At 35.3% G+C, this 17552-nt stretch overlaps 1 protein-coding gene across 1 annotated transcript; it reads left to right on the forward strand.

Moving 5' to 3' along the window:
* Window positions 1–487: 487 nt before the first annotated feature.
* LOC126828178 (S-crystallin SL11) lies at window positions 488–4341 on the forward strand. Its single transcript, XM_050557792.2, has 5 exons — window positions 488–664; window positions 2432–2524; window positions 3048–3163; window positions 3561–3665; window positions 3962–4341. The coding sequence occupies exons 1-5, from the start codon at window positions 529–531 to the stop codon at window positions 4124–4126; spliced, it is 615 nt and encodes a 204-aa protein (XP_050413749.1). The 5' UTR covers window positions 488–528; the 3' UTR covers window positions 4127–4341.
* The last annotated feature ends 13211 nt before the right edge of the window (window positions 4342–17552 follow it).

Below are 17552 nucleotides of genomic sequence, written 5' to 3' on the forward strand. Positions count from 1 at the left end.
TGTCATCATATTACCCTTGTTACAGCCTTCATCGAAATAACACTGGTACAGTAAACTGATCGTAATTATTTATTTCGTTTGGTAATGAAATGTTCCAGATCAGGGTTCGTCCGCCCCCCCCCCCCAAAAAAAAAGTTATGACAAATCCACGCCATAACATTACATGGCGCATCTTTACACATCTCTTGTCGAATTGATTGACCTTTCCAGACAGGTAAATTAAACGTGGACATATAAATAAGGGAATTCTAGTATTACATCACTCTGTAGTGCTCTGGCAACAATCTATATTATAGTATCTTAAAGATACAACACCTTTAATATCTGTCGCGATTAGAGTTATAAATTAGATATTAACAAGTCCTTAATATCTTATCTTAATATTTATATATGATATGTATCTCGTGTGTCCGTATCTCGTTTAGTCACGTGACTTATCAATGTTATATAAGCCCATTTATGTTTCAGATTTGACCCTTCTCGCGCTTGAGATTTTACCCACCGTAACCTACAGACATCGACTGTACAATGCCTTCTTACAAGTTTAACTATTTTGATTTAAGAGGAAAAGGTGAAACGTGCAGACTATGTTTTATAGCCGCTGGTGTCTCGTTTAAAGATCACAGGATTGATTATGCAGCATGGCCAGGAAACTACAAAGCCGGTAGGCCTATTATATTATTTGGTGTTTGTGTTATGCCTGACTTTCGCACGGGCTACGAAGCAGTTACGAATAGTGTCTGAAATTATTTACGAATATACCGAATTCAGTTACGCATAAACAACGATCGCCACGAATAATGCCGATAAAGCTAGGAAAAGTTTACGATATTCGGCACCATTCGTGGCAATTGGGCTAATTCTTGGGATCTTAGAACGTTCGTGGTCGAGCTTCGAACTGCTATGGACAATACGAATGCATAAGAATCAAATAAGAATCATTAACGAACTTCAGGAACCGTCTACGATATATCTACGAACCGGAAAAATGTTGGATTCGGGACAATTCGTGACATTCGTAGCCCACGTTAAATCCCGGCATTCGTGTATCTAATGTACCTGTCTTAATTAACCACGGCGTTGCCCTTTTTTTATTTAATTTATATGTTAGTTATGGGTTTAAAAGTAAGATGTTAAACCCGATTTTATTTAATTTATATGTTTAAAAATAAGATGCTTTATCCCCTTTCATTTAATTTATAGTTTAAAAGTAAGATGCTAACACTATTCTCATTTAATTTATTTGTTAGTGTATGCAAAACCCCTTTTCATTTGATTTATATGTTAGTGTATGGGTTTAAAGTAAGATGTTAAACCCCTTTTCATTTAAATTAAAAGTTATAATACAAGTAGAATTGGCTTGTCTTGTTTTTCAGCGGTTAAGATTTCCCCCATGCTATTCACTATGAACGAGAAACCAGCCGTCTTGGAATTGTGATGTCATATAACCACAGAAGTCCGTTAATCGGAAGAACGTTGCCCCAAGAGCGTGCACGTAAAATCACTACTGACAGATGGAATTTAATCTTCCTTCCAAGCACGCCATCATTGGCCTGGTTGTAACATAACAGTAGGCGTTAAACCCCATTTCATTCACGAATCCTTTCGTAAACGTGCCTAGACAGTGTTTAGTATATAGTCTAAAGTATTTAGAACATCGTATATAGATAAACCTATCACGAGGTTTTATTAACGATAACGGTATCATATCTATCTTGATAACAAGCATGTTATGCATGTGGAAATCTGTACAGTCTTTTCTTTCAAAACTATTTTGTGGTGGACAAACCCTATTGATATTTAGTGTTCCACCACCTTCCGTTCCAGGGTTACCCCGACCACTTTTGCCAAAAAAACAGGTGAAAGCGGTAGAAGCTACGGGTTACGGTTTTTATTTTGTGAAATTTTGTGGAAACCATTTGGCTCATGTGATGACATACCCTATTAATATTCAACGTTTCGCGACCTTCTGAGTTACTTCACTTTTCAAAAAACATTGTGACTACAATATAGGCTACCGATTTTTTTTCCAAATTTTGTGTGAAACAGTAGGATTATGAGAGGACAAATTCTATCTTTATTCCGTTCCAAAGTTACTTTCCCTTCTCCGAAAACATTATGAATGTCATGGGGTCATGAGAGGACGAAGCCTGTCGATATTCAGCGCTCTGTAATCTGCTGTTTTAGCGGTTTCCTCCCCTTTTCCGAAAAGCTTGTGAACTTTGTAGAGGCTACAGTTTTAACATATTTTTTTTCCCACGTTTGTGAACACATAATGAACCCTTATTAAATTTGGTGAAAAACAGGTTTTCTATCGGATAAGCCGCTTTCTATAACTAGCATTCTTTCAAGACAAAGATGCTGCGTGGTCGTTGATCCAAACTAAGCGTGGCTTTCTTAAAGTAATGGTTAATTTGATGTCCATTTTCAGAAACACCATTTGGTCAGCTACCTTACCTGGAAATAGATGGAAAGAAATTTGCTCAATCAGGAGCCATTGCTTCATATATATCTAGAGAATACGGTAAGTTAAACCTCATCAATTAAAGTGTAGGTATCACTCATGTAGAAGTATTAATCTTTATTTAAATAGAGAGAAATTAGGTCATTTTTGGACTAACATGGTTTAATTCTATTTCATTAATTCGCTTGCCCGTGGGGCTCTTTTAGCAGTAGGAGGAAACCGGAAGACCCGGAGAAAACCCACGCCAGTTGACTAAATGACAGACCTTATGATTCAGCGCGCACCTATCCATCCCCCCGCACCCGCTATTTAAAGCTGGGTACTTTACACACTAGCGGTCACTGTCAGAAATGCTACATAACCGAAATTTCAAAGTTGGGAAAGAATGACAGAAATTACAGCTTTTTTCATCTTAATTCGACAATGCTTCTGTGTCTTCATTCTGAGCTTCCAAACGCATTTGGAGGCGCGGTTCCGATCATTCGACGATATATTGTTTTAGGCTCTACATCCTAGGTAAAAACAGTTTCGTTTGTGATTGATGTAAATATTAATGACCAGTTCTTTTCTCCAAAATCTAAAGGTTTGTATGGTACCAGCTCTTTGGAAGCTTTATCTATAGATGGTGTAGTGGGTTTAGCAGCCGATTATTTCACCATGTGGGCTAAATCGCACTTTGAAGCTGATGCAGGCAAAAAGGTATTGGTTTGATCAAACTACTTGCGAAGAGAATATTAAAAGGTCGTGTAATAACATTGATAAAACAAATTAATTTAATAATATCCGACTTTTTGTACCTTAAATGGCTATTGATCTTTATATTTAAAAAGATCATTGCTCGGTAAAATATTATTATATACTTTATAGTTTTAATGTTGATACATTCATAACATATCTATTCCATGGGATATTAACCAAACCTTTTAAGTAATGAAACCAGGCCTTTGACGATGATTGCAGTATGATCCCTTGTCAGAGGGACAACTCTTGAAATACTTAGTTTTGTAAAAGATATTGATTTGTTCTATGGGCAAGACTATTTAAATCCCATATTATACTTAATATAAAAGTAAAATATGTTTTTATTACTTTGAAGACGGAACTACAATTAAAACTAAAAGACACCGACTTACCCAGTTTTCTTGCTAATCTGGAAAAAATTCTGACTGCTAATGGATCAGGATATTATGTTGGAAATCAGGTCTGTTACTTAATTCCTAGATTTATTTTCTTAATTTAATTGTTTGAAATGCTCAAAACAAGATTCAGATTTTAAACATTTTAAGATATAACTTAATTATTTCCATAAACTATTACTTTATAGCTGTAAATATACTTTTGTGTTTTTTAAACATAACTGAATTATTTCGATAAGTGACCAATTTATAACTGTAAATGCACAGTGTTTTTTAATAACAATACTTAACATGTTAATTCATGTTACATAACTTAAAAAAGGGAATATCTTTTTAGTTACATATTCTTTTTATTTTTCAGTTGACATTAGCAGATTTGTCTGTTTATGATATTCTGGAGAATTCCTACAGAGATTATCCCAGTGTTTACAGTAGTTATCCTAAAGTCTTGGCCAACCGCAAGAAAATCGCAGCTCTGCCACGTATAGCGGAATATTTGTCAAAGAGAAATGTTACAGAAATTTAAGACCTAATCCTTTTTTTAAACTTGGCCCACTATCTTTCATTCTATGAAGTCTAACATACACATCCTACAGTCACTTTTATGACAAGATATTTTCATAGTTTTTACTTTTCTGTAAATAAAGGCAGCATAGTGTTCCTGTCATAATCTATACAGCACGATTTTAAGATTATCTGTTTTAAATTTGTAATTCGCTTAGAAATACAAAGAAAATTCTTTTTTTTTTATTAATTTATCGTTAACCAGCCAGGAAGTCGCGGTTTCGTTCCCTGTGTTGGCCCAAAAAGTTCCGCGGATATTTTATAAAATCTTTGCCACTACAAAATTATTGTGAAATTTGAATCTCTAAAAGGAATGTCAGGACAAAAATGATTCCGTTCAGTATTTCAGAAATATAATCAATTTGTCAGCATTTGTCATCCTCTGCAGACGATGTACATGAAGTGAAATGAAATGGGGTTTAACGCCCTATTGTGAAATTTGAATCTCTAAAAGGAATGTCAGGACAAAAATGATTCCGTTCAGTATTTCAGAAATATAATCAATTTGTCAGCATTTGTCATCCTCTGCAGACGATGTACATGAAGTGAAATGAAATGGGTTTTAACGCCCTACTGTTCTGCTCCGACTGGGATATCGAAGCCCTGTAAACGCCATACAGTGTGCAATGATGGAAATTTTGCCCGAACAGCGGCGCTACGTTCTACTCTTACACGGGACATCATTTTTTGGACCTTCCGAGCGACTATACGTTGTCATTTATAAGCCTCTGTCATGCACCACTGACAAGGGGGAACCACGTCGGAAATTTTCGATGCAATTTCTGGAATAACACAGTGATCGAATACGTAACCTCCAGGTTGGGCGAGATAAAGTCCTGCACACTTAGCCACCGGAAACGGAATATGGTAAAACAAACCAGCCCTATTGGAAAAACCAATTCGAAGATCTCCCATTGTGGCGAAATTATGTCTGAGAAATGGGTGTCCGCTCAACTCTTAAAGAGTAGGAGGAAGACCCATAGTTAAATGTGTCGGCGAGTTACCCCGAGATAACGAGCGCAACCTTATGACATTATGTAGGTAATACACTAAGCACAACAGTGTATTCCTTCCCTTGCAATGAAAGCATAATAGTATTATAGCCTTTTAGATGTAAAATTTTGGTTTCTAGAGTGTATGAAGTTACATTTGCAGCCAGGTTTTGGTGGATATTTATTATTTTGAGTTGAGGATTGGAGCGTTGCAAAAATTGAAGGAATCAATATTACTAGTCTGAAACAACTAGTCTCGAACGCATTTGTCTCCCTTTTAATAATAAATCCAATCCAACCCAAAAATGAAAATGCTTGCTTGAGAAATCCGAATTTAAAAACCGATCAGTGACTTACCTAATTTTTATTACTACGCAAGACTCGGTATAAGTAGACAAAATATTCTACCTCTAAAATTAGATTATACTAAAATAAGGCAGTTGCTGTGCCAACATGATCAATATGTAACGAATGCAAACTTACATCGATTGGTTTAAGGCCTTGCTTTATTTCCCCGCAAGTTCCTCGTATAGTTCACTACATTCATAATTGTTTGTAACAACAACATACCGCTAAGGTAGCATGAAGACAAGAACTCGGTTAGAAATATTGTCTAAAATGTTCCTTAACTATTCATAAGGCGTAAATTTGGTTTGAGACTTAAGAAAGTTGTCAAGGGTGTAGAATGGTGATGGCAATTGGCCATCCACTAAGCACGACTCAGTGGCTACGTCAATGTGCGCAATCACTTGTCGCGTCGCCTCTCAAATGGAACAAATTAGTTTCAGTGCGTTTCTCATCTGCATGCGCAACCGGTATCAAACATATAGCAACAAAATCAACAACGACACGTTAACGGTATGGTCTTGCCAGAAAGACTGGCCTGACGAGGAGAGAATGTAAGTCCCAGTAGGTCACTACAGCCCTGTCCAGATTTCTCTTTGGTGCCCTTGGCTATTTAGATTGCCAGTGGACGTTTATAGTCATATGAAAGGGCAACATCATATCATCATAGAGCCGAATGGAACCTGCTCTGGGATGCTGCTCTGTGCATATACCATGTCCCTACGTCTCAACGATATCTTGTTCCAATGATGACGTGTTTGCACCATCTAGTCCTACAACCTCACCTGATAGATCTCTTAGTGCCGTATATAGTCGATTGCGAACAGTTCTGTAGGATACGGAGAGGTAAGGTAACCACTTCCTATTCAAGATGGTGCTTGTTGCGAAAGGATGTCGAGTCTCAGGAGGGCTGCACTTTCTCTTTCAGGGCGTTGATGGTGCTTTACAGCATTGATTTTCGCAATAATTGATTAATGGTGGGTGGAAGGTTACACAGCTATATATCATGCAATCTGTTCCATTGACACCCTAGCATTCCCCATTTCAGCGAACAAAACGATGCTATGGCTGATTTCCTAAGCATGCTTTTACGATGTAAGGGGTTCATGCTCTCCTTGTGAGCTAGGTCTGTAATGAGATGCACTGGCAACTTTAACTTGTATGCATATTTATTTGCGTAATAAATTTCACTTCAGCGCAATAGATTCGGGTGTTGGGCTACTTTTTGTTTTCTGTTTATATTATATTTTTGGTAAAAACTTCTTCAGCACCAAATCCTTTCGACGCTAATTTAATTTTAGGGAATATTTTTATTTTCATTAATTTCAGCAACTCAGTTTGTCTCGGGTGTCTTTTGGAGAGAATGAAATGAAATGAAATGGGGTTTAACGTCCTATTGTTCTGCCCCGACAGGGCTAATGAAGACGGACAAAAGCCATACAGTGTGCTAGGAAGAAAATTTTGCCCGGGCAGCGGCACTATGGCCTACTCTTATATCGAATTTCAACTGCCAAGGGACCTCGGTTTTTCATCCCATCATAACGACCAGACAGCTGTTCTTGTCAAGCCATCCGTCCTGCACCACTGACAAGGGGAAACCACGCCGGCTTATCCACTTAGTCATCGTGGCTCCCGGAGAGAAAGAGGAGTACCAGAAGAAAATGCATTGGGTTAAGCAGGTGTTTTTACTCCAAGTCACGCTCAAACCCATGACTTACAGTAGATAACAAGCCTTATGTTAGACACACCCCCACCCCTGCTATATGTGTAAAGGCCTATCCCCTGCGATCAATATATAAATATATAAAAATACGTCCCGGTAACAAATTCTCCATTTTACTTCATTCTGACATACGTTAAAACATAGAAGCTAGCTGTCTGCCCTCTAGGCGTCTTCAGATATTAATAATGTATATACAATATTGAAAATACGATACATATATATATATATACATTCTTAGAATAATAGATTATCATGACAATGGATTATAAAGAATATTAGGTAACGTACAACAAAAGATTAAAAGTATATAATAAATATAACATGACATTAATATACATAGTCTTCTTTGATATAGTTTGACAATATATATATATATACACACACACCCAGTAATCCTTATAATCAAATAATGTCTGAGGAAAGAAAAACATGTTTTAATTCTGTCTATATACCCATTTTATTATTAAGAATTTGCTGTTCTGGGTCTCTCAAGTAATCTGCGTTTTTTTAGTCTTCATGTCATTTTTATTTGCTCAGTGAAGACATAAACAAATTTTCTTCTTTATGTTGTTATCTCAAATTCGACTTTAATATTATCACAGTATATATAGTTCAACTTCAACTATTATTCACGACTGAATGCAAGTCACGACAAATTCGAGGGTCTTAAAAACTGTCTTCTTCCTCGACAATTCAGCTGAGATAAAAAGAAACAAAATATATATACGAACAAATTATCTGGTGATCTTATGGTAACACTAAGTGTCAGTGAATCGAATATTTTAAATGTTAAATAGACATTATTTCAGATAAACAAGTCTTCGGTAGTTCTCTAGGGATCATAATGATTTATATATTATGTATATTTTCGTTTCTTAATGTCAGTGAGTCCGGGTGTGGTATTTTGAAATCAGTATTTCATTGTTTCAATCTTATTGCGAAATCAAGTTCATGACCAAAGAAAATATTTCAATGCCAAGCGTGGGATAAAAGACACGATACACACCAAAAGACATTATAACAAACATCAAAAATGATCGCAAAACGTTTCTTAATGTCAGTGAGTCCGGGTGTGGTATTTTGAAATCAGTATTTCATTGTTTCAAGCTTATTGCGAAATCAAGTTCATGACCAAAGAAAATATTTCAATGCCAAGCGTGGGATAAAAGACACGATACACACCAAAAGACATTATAACAAAACATCAAAAATGATCGCAAAACGAGCAGCGTTGTTTCAAATAACACACGTAATTACACGCTTTAATCTGTCACTGTTTTTGGCCAGCTTTTAAACTGCTTATAATTTTATGTCACCCCTGATGTTTATAGATATGCAGGACATATTCGAATTCCTGTTTACATAACTATAAGGTAATACAAAATCAAATTCGTCTACTTTCAAAGTGAGGTATATCTGTTTTTAAAAAATGTAGATATCCCACCCCGGTACACCCGTTATCATACCCCACGCTATTTGTTATCTTTTCCAAAGCAATATATTAGACCGAAAGATATTAATATTTTTTTTATTAAATTTCATTTCTATACATCTTCCTTGTAGCGGGCTTGATACCCATCCATTATAGCTTTACTTGAAAAAAAAATCCTCTGAAGAATAACGCCTACACTGTAAAAAATAATTTTGTTAGAAACCAGAAAAAGTTCTGGAAGCTGGTTTACCAGAATTACTTTATTACTTTATTCTGTTTTTTTTTAACAGAGAATATTCAGAGAAAAAATCTGGTAAACCAGCGGGCAGAACTTTTTCTGCTGGTTTACAGAATTATCCCCTCTTAAAATAGGGCTTCTACCAGAAGATTTTCTGTTCTTTAACATAATTATTTTGGTTAAATATAAAACAAAATCATTGTAAAAAAAAACAAATTATTTACAATTTTCCAGTCATGAAAGTACAAAAATATTTAAAATGAACAGAAATTAAGAGCAAGAAATCTTGTGATTTCTGACGGCCAGGGTTACTACTTTCTGCCGTCTCTTCGTCCTCTTGCAAATTTTGTTACCTTCAATACAAACCTGAAACAAAATGATGAAGCACATACAAGACATGAAATCAAAAGGTGTTAACTTTCCTGCATATGTTATGGATTATCCCCTCGGCTACATCTTGCCAAGGCAGCGGAGATAACTGTTTAGGGCTTAAGGTTCATTAACATGTACGGCCAATGGCACACATTCATCAGTTGTTTGTCCACACTGAACAAATTAGAACCTGCGCCATTGACAAGGAAGGGCAATTTGCAAAATAAGCACGGGTAGCTTTCTTGGCTAATGGTTAATAATCCAGCATCATACACTTTAATATTGTTTACATGGTCGATTTCAAATTCACAATCCAACATACATTTGCATGGCCACTATGTGTATTGATCATAGATTCTAAACATAAAAAAGCAGCAAACTGAATAGACAGTACAGAGGATGTGTATTTAAACCCAATAACATACCCAGTGTCTACCTATGCTGTAGATTTGCCTTCACACATACATATTATTAGGAAGACTTACCTTCACATCTTATTGTTGATTTTCCTCTGTTCTTTATTTTGCATCGTCACTGCACATTCGAACATTCACAGTCATAAGTTAAGTCTGCGACGTGCATGCGTTAACCGAATCCAAGAGTATAACTATGTGAATTAACAGAACATTGCCGCTAAAATACAAGTTATTCTGGAATATTACAAGTCTTTTGGTTAATGATACGATTTATATTGTTAATAAACAGTTTCTATCAGCTTATATACTGAAAAATGTGTAAAAATACAGACATTTCTGTCCAAATACAGAAATGCAACTAAAACAACAGATTTTATGGTAAAATACGAGTTATTTATCTCATATCACAGACATTTCTGTGATAATACGGATAATGTCTTTCAAATAACAAAAAGTAGGGATTTTAAAAACAGACATTTTTTTACAGTGTACGGTGTTGACGAATTTCGAATGTCGTAAATATGGAATAGTGCACTCAAACATAATACTTTTTAAACTGAAATATAATACAATAAAACAAAATATGAAATGAAACTTTAAACACCTTTTTAAACACAACCTGTGGACAACCGACCTGGCCTGGACTCTCATTAAACTACATATATCTCAATCAGATTTTGAAGAAAACAGATAACTAAGAAATTAGATTTTCGTATGATCTAGACCAGTGGTTCTCAATCTTTTTTTGCTAACGGCACACCTTGGAACATACGAAAAAATAGCGGCACACCTGGATAAATATATATAAAAATTATTTGAATTTTGCAAAATAAAATCGTTGTTGTAAGTCAGACGGAATAAAACCGTAGACAGAAGGATCTTAGAAAAGAAATTAAACTAAATTAAACTAAAGCTGTATACTAGGGGCTTGTTCAATTGATCCAATGATTCCATTCGAAATAGAAACTGTGGAACAACTATAAGTAATATTCGTTTGCTTTATAATAGATATATGAGAAATTAAATATCTGTATATTTAATTCCTTTTACGGCTCCATGAATCTAATACTCGGATTCATGTCGCATATAGCTGGGACATGCAGTAGTAAATCGATCTTATAAAATTTTAATTACCTCTTAAACATACATTATGCAAAAGCTAATTCTGTCAATTGCAGGTCTTTCTTTAGGTCTGAAATGTTATCTAAATTATTAATTAGACATTAATTAACTTATCCAGACCATAATCAACTCTCGATGGCATCGCTATCCTGGCGATATTTACTGGATTAGAACCCGGTCTGCTGCTTCTGATTAAATCAAAAAATGGATAATCGAGACTAGTTTTTTTATCCTACCGACTTTAGTAAAGATCGAGGCTAGACCCATAATTCAATCCCTAAATACTCTGTTCAGAGTGGATCAATTTGACTGAAATTTTCAGCAAAGTTTTATTATTATTGTGAGAACACCCAGCTCTTTATCTAATCTCCCATAATGTATCTTTAATATGACTAAATAACCTAATAATACAGCAATATACTTGGACAAACGCGTCCAGTTTCTAACTTCACAAAATACCTCCAAACCACACCATATTCAGTTAGGATTCATATTTAATTAATTGTTTAAACACCCAATAAAATATTCAACAGTTTTCTCGGGAATCAAATGAATTCAACTTGGTGAAACCAAACGGAAATGCAACCGTAGAAGCTCTCTTTGATCGAGATTATTATCAAAACTCGGATAATTGACACGAATGTACAACCCACATTGAATACACAGTTTTTCATTCTAAATATTGGTTTAATATGCTTCAGGAATATTTACATAGAATAGGTCGTAGTTCATATTTGATTTATTTTAATTAATGGAGAAAATGAATGAAAAAATGTTATGACGACACGTAGTGTAAATACAAGAGATCCTGAGTGATGTAAACGTCAATTTTAACATTTATATCCTTCGGCAAAATTGAGCTAATTTTCATCAATTTATATATGTTGCGTCTTTTTCTTTCCATAAATAGGTTAATTACAACCATGTTCACGGCACAACGAGTCCGTATAAAAAGCAAATAAAAACGTTATTTATGCTTCTTCTTGTAAATTATTTAGTTTGTCATCAACAAACTCTACTTTATCACCCCCATAGACAGATTTTCTGAAACTACTCTCCGTTCTTCAGTAGCCCCCGACTAACTTTTGTAACGACAGCAACCTTAAAAATCGTTATGACCAAAATTGGCGTTAGATGGAAGTGGATCGTGCAATTTCCGATTTCCCCAATAATTCGGCCTAACTGGATTTTTATTTCATTTTCTAATCTGTTGGAAATTTGTTCTTATGGATACCTGGGTATAGGAACCAATATCCTCACGGTCTCTTATAACAATCCTTATTCTTGGGAGTAATAAAAATCGTTTCCATCAATAACAACAACTCGTTTCTATTTTCTGATCTGGTGGAAATCAGTTATGCATATTTGAGGTCCCAAAAGATATCCTCAGTCTCAATAACAAGTTTTCTTCTTGAGAATTAGCGATGAAAATCCTCTCTGTAGTTATCTACTTCAGTCAATAACAGCCGGTTTTCTATTTTCCCGAAACTTCCGGAATTTGAGCTTGTAGGTTATTGACATAGGAAACATGTTTAACAACAGCTTATATGTGGAATCTGTTTAACCAATTCTATTAAAATATGTTAAATCTGTGCACACTGACTATTGTCTGATGAAGTCGACCTGGTCCACCAAAATGGCAATTTGCATTAAATTGCTGAATTGAACATACGACTTCGCACCCCCCAATCACATAAAAAAAAGTTTAAATATGTTTACTTTACCACAATAATTCAAATGAGAAACAAGTTTTCTGTGGGAGTGGCTGTAGTTTATTATTTGTACGAACGGCTGTAGATTTTTACCTGCAATAACACAATCGATCTTAATCTAGATTTAAATGATAAAAAGCCTTATAAGTTCTATAAAAACAAATGTCGTATATATTTTAATGGCTATCTGTGTAGTCTGATTTATTATATATTTTTTTCCAGATGATGCCAGTGATAAATCGGAATTTCTGTCATAAATTTAATATTTTTTGTGCACCTCGTTTAATTTATTAAAATGACTTACCCATGAAAATTTCATTTTCAAGATTATTACATAGTTTTGTCTTCTCACAGTTATCCTCAAAGGCTTAGGATAGTCAATGATTTTGTGGACCATCGTCATTGTTAAACAACATTCATGATGCAGTTGCTATGCTTTTTCTGAACAAAATAATCGTTAACATTCACTGTAATCTTTGTTAACAATGTTGGCATAAACACGGTAATTAAAAACTCTTGCTGTAACTAAAATTACAACACACTAAAAACAAAACAAAGCTAGAATGCCTATCAAAACTTGTCATTTATTTAACCAGGTGAAAGCGAAACTGGTTTCGCATGGTATATTTAATACTAAGCGCGGAATTACTTATTTGCTAAACTCGCCCTGTGTTTGACTGGCACGGGCTTATTTGGCGTCAAACGTATTGGTTTGGTCGAGGATTTTATTGTATGCGGGTAAGGCTTAGTGAAGTACCAGTTTGTGGTGTCAACGTAAACAAAGAAAATATTATGTTCATCGGTGTATTGTGTCACCAGCGATATTCCTACCACCTTTAATTCCGCATTGACCATTAATAACTAAATTTGCCCTTTATAAGCACAGCACTGTTTAATACATAAGGGATTAATTAATGGTAAAATGCTGTCAAAAACCTATTTATTATTAATTTATCGATTTTCTAGAAGTCTAAATAAGATCTATATAAATGTAGGTTTTGGTCAACAAAGTCAAACTGATTCCTTCTCAATGTTTAATCTATTTTTATCTTGATACTTTACAAAATATAGACCCACTATATACAAAATAAAATGAAATGGGATTTAGCATCCTACTATTCTGCCCCGATTGGGTTAATGAAGACCCGTGATCCACACTATATAACCTTGCGACATTATATAACCTTGCCAGATAATGTTATCTGACCTGTGGTTTCACGCAATGGTGCAGACTGACTTCCGTTTTCAAGGTGCAGGACTGAGGAGAGTCTCACATGAAAACAGCCCAGTAGTTTGGATGGGAGAAAAAGAGTTACCGTGTATGCCATTGGCAGCACATTAAAGATTCGATTGGTTTTGGAAATCTAAATATGGGTTGGCTGTTTCGCCGCTAAGCAAAGCAAAAAGTCCCCCATTCCACATTGCATAGCGTATGTCTGTCTTCAATAGTTTGGTTGATGCAGAAAAATAAGCTGTTAAACCATGGATACAGGAGAATGACACTGTCAGACAAAAATGTCACAACGACTGTGGGTGGTTGGTATTTGGTTAAAGATAAGAATGGCAACATTTCATGTAGTAAATTCAGAATATTCTGATAGTGCCAAAAGATTTCGAAAAAGACCAATTTTAAAAATATATTTATTTATGAAAATAAACAGGTTGAAAAAGAATCAATTTGTCATAAAACCTTCTAAACTGTAATTCAGTTAAAATAAAAAAAATAATACAAATTGGTTTTATTTAGTGCCAAAGGTTAAGATAGTAGGGTCGAAGGATTTAAGAACACCAGCAGTCTTTGTTTACAACTTGTAAGCGTCTGAGTTATCAATATTAGGCAATATATAAGTCAATAAATAACTTAAGTTTTCTTGATGGGGGTGTAAATTATATTTTTTCATGTCGTAAATTATATCCTTTTGCCAGTGTTTTTAAATGTCAGTGTCACCCCCCCCCCCCCAAATTCTAAAATATTAGCGGCCTCACTCGATTCGTTTTCGTACTAATAGATTTCAGTGCATTGGTACCATGACTCTAAACTGTCATTGTTTAATACACTTGTCTAATTGTCCTTTAGGCAGTTTGTAAGCACGTTTGTAATGTCAAGAACCTGGTCATGCCATGGGGATGAATTTGTAGCTCTGGAAGTATCGTTTTAGTACAGATAGTCACAGAAATATTAACTTAATCTGACACACAGCTCGACGCGAACTGTCACCAGTAATAATGGAACATAGATTATTAAAAATGTTTAGACACAACCGGCTAACGACTATCTGTTAAAGGAGTTAAATCACCAATATATGGGACCTTGAAATATAATAATGTAATATGAATGTATATAAACTGATTTACATTCAATCGTTTCCGTTTTTACTCTCATTTCAAATCAGTTACGTTCGGCGAACAGTCTCAATCGAATGGCAATCTCTAGCGCCTGGATATCCCAGTCTACACCGGTAGTATTTATTGCGCATGCTCTCCAGATAAGAATATGGCATCAGCGTTTGACATGACTTGTGGAATATGTCTTGCCTCGTTCTTCGGGTCCCTTGTTACAAATGGCACTGAAAGGCATTCTGCTACACGAGTCGTGTACCAATGCTAATATGTTTTTATTTTGTCTTTAATATTGGAAATCAGAATCCCATGTTTTCCCGGTAACATCATAACATCAATGTTGATTTAAATAATTCGTGTTTTCAATGTCGAAGACTGTGGATGATATTGACTCAAAGACTTAGCTACTTTAATACTCGTAATTTTTGTTGTCAATGATACGATAAGTACAAGTATTCCTTGGGTGTTATATAGCGGATGAGAACATTAAATCACAGGTAACGGTTATATCGAATATAATCGCGACGTTGCGACAAGTGCTCTCTTCAGAGAAGAAAACATATAGGTAAGATGGTTTTAGAATGCACCCTCACGTCTAAATAAAGCCAGTGTCACGAAACTGACCCTAAATTGTGTATCATGGCTTGTAACTAAGATTATGTTCATAATTTGCTGTAAATCCATATCCTTCAACTGCATGGGTCTTGGAAATGACTAGTATAATATCATGGATTCTAAAAGGTAGGTTGGTGGAGGGGATTCGGCCAAAAATGTTCGGTGCACGTTGTGTACCATGGCTTGTAACTGTATGGGATGTAATGTAAACATATTTCTCCATCTCCGACTAAGATTATGTTCATAATTTGCAGTAAATGGAGTTTACAGTTCTATCACTCGATCTCTAAAGTCTCCACAATAAAGACTGATCCACTACGCTATTGACCGGAAAGAAGGTTATTCAGAACGGCGACATACCATCTGCAACGTTTTTGTAAGGTGGCACTCAGTATTTGTATTACATAAGCCGCTTACTTCAATTTTACGAAGAAAAAGTCTCAACTAGACGCGAGGAATCTTTTAATGGTTTGATGATGAATTTAACTGTGGACACATATCTATGAAAGAGTAATTATTTTACAGACTACGATTGTCACCTATTTATGTCCATGTCAAGGTAGCCGTCGTTTGCTTCTGATTTATACGTGTTAGATTACGGAGATTGTATGTTACGGCAATTTTGTAATCTATGCTAATTGTTGAATATACATGCATATAAATTTTAAAATTCTAACAGTTTGCTCTGGTATTACAATCTTCTTCAATGATACCCATTGTTTATCTCCCTATAATTTCCACCTAAACTATGAAAGGCTGTTGACGCCTTTTTGCAATCTCGACTGACCTCTCGCAACTGGAAATTCCCAACCTCTCGCCTTTTGATTTTTTTAGTTATGTAGAAGATTAAATACAAACATGAGTTAAAATCAATTTTAGTCTCGAATTTCGTGGTTCCATGGAAGGTAGATCCCTTCCATATTTGTCTTTCAGTGTCGAATAATGATTCATCCATACTACACCCAGATTCTTGAGAAGATGTATTGACTTGAAGGGATATAACGCTAAATATTAATATTATGAATCCCCAATGCAACATTACAAATCTGTCGAAACCATCGCACTAAACCTGTCCCAGTTCTACAAATGAATCAAATAAATTATCACTCAATGGAAAAACATTTGTATAAATGGTTTTTGTGATACCGAATTTCATTGCAAATCCAGTGACGGTTTTGGCATTTTGGTCTTTTTGCCGAGTTCATAAATCATTTACGCTGAACTAAATCTATCTCTATTAAACTTTCCCTCTAGTCATTTTCTGCGTAGCTGTCATTTTATTTTGGAGAATCTTCCGATTCAACGAAGAGATCAGACCGGAAAATTGTAAAGTGAAGGCAATGACTTAACACATTCTGTTCCGACACGCCACCGCATGTAAATTCTCGTGTTCTCATTACAACGGGAAACGCGCAATAAATAATCCCGAAGATGCATTGAAGCAAATACTAACATGTCAAAAACAAATAAAGGGAAGCATCGAAGCAAATTATTACGATTTCCAAAATGTATTTGTGTCATTTAAAGACATCTAAAGTAAATCGATTTCTCGTTTCTAAGCTTGACGTGTTCAACATGATATTACTTCATCACGGTACAGTGAAACCATGTGACATTCAACAGCTGATTGTCCATAAAAACGGGATCTGCTACTACGGGATTGATTATGATTTCTTTGACATAACATCAGAGATAGTTTTATCGTTTGAAATCTTAAGCCCCCCCCCCTCCCATTCCCTGAAGAGTGATCCCTACAAAAATGCACAAAGAAAGCCAAACTGTCAAACCTTTCTTGGCGAGGAAAGCCACAAGCCCCCCCCCCCGCCAAATACTCCTATTATTAATCTCAAAGGCATAGCTGCCTAAAATACCCCAAATAATGCAACGTATCCAATTTTTCTCTGAGAATTAACTCGTTCATCTATGTAGAGAAATACAAAGTATTGTATTTGTCACAGCAGTCTTTTTAACCACCGAAATGAGCGTTTTCTGCTCAAACTATTGTAAAGGGTGACAGAAAGGCTATGTTATAGATATGAATATTTCACACAGCATAGTCCAAATTGTGACGATTTCGTAAA

This window comes from Patella vulgata, chromosome 7 (genome assembly GCF_932274485.2).
Source record: "Patella vulgata chromosome 7, xgPatVulg1.2, whole genome shotgun sequence".
Taxonomy (NCBI): domain Eukaryota; kingdom Metazoa; phylum Mollusca; class Gastropoda; family Patellidae; genus Patella; species Patella vulgata.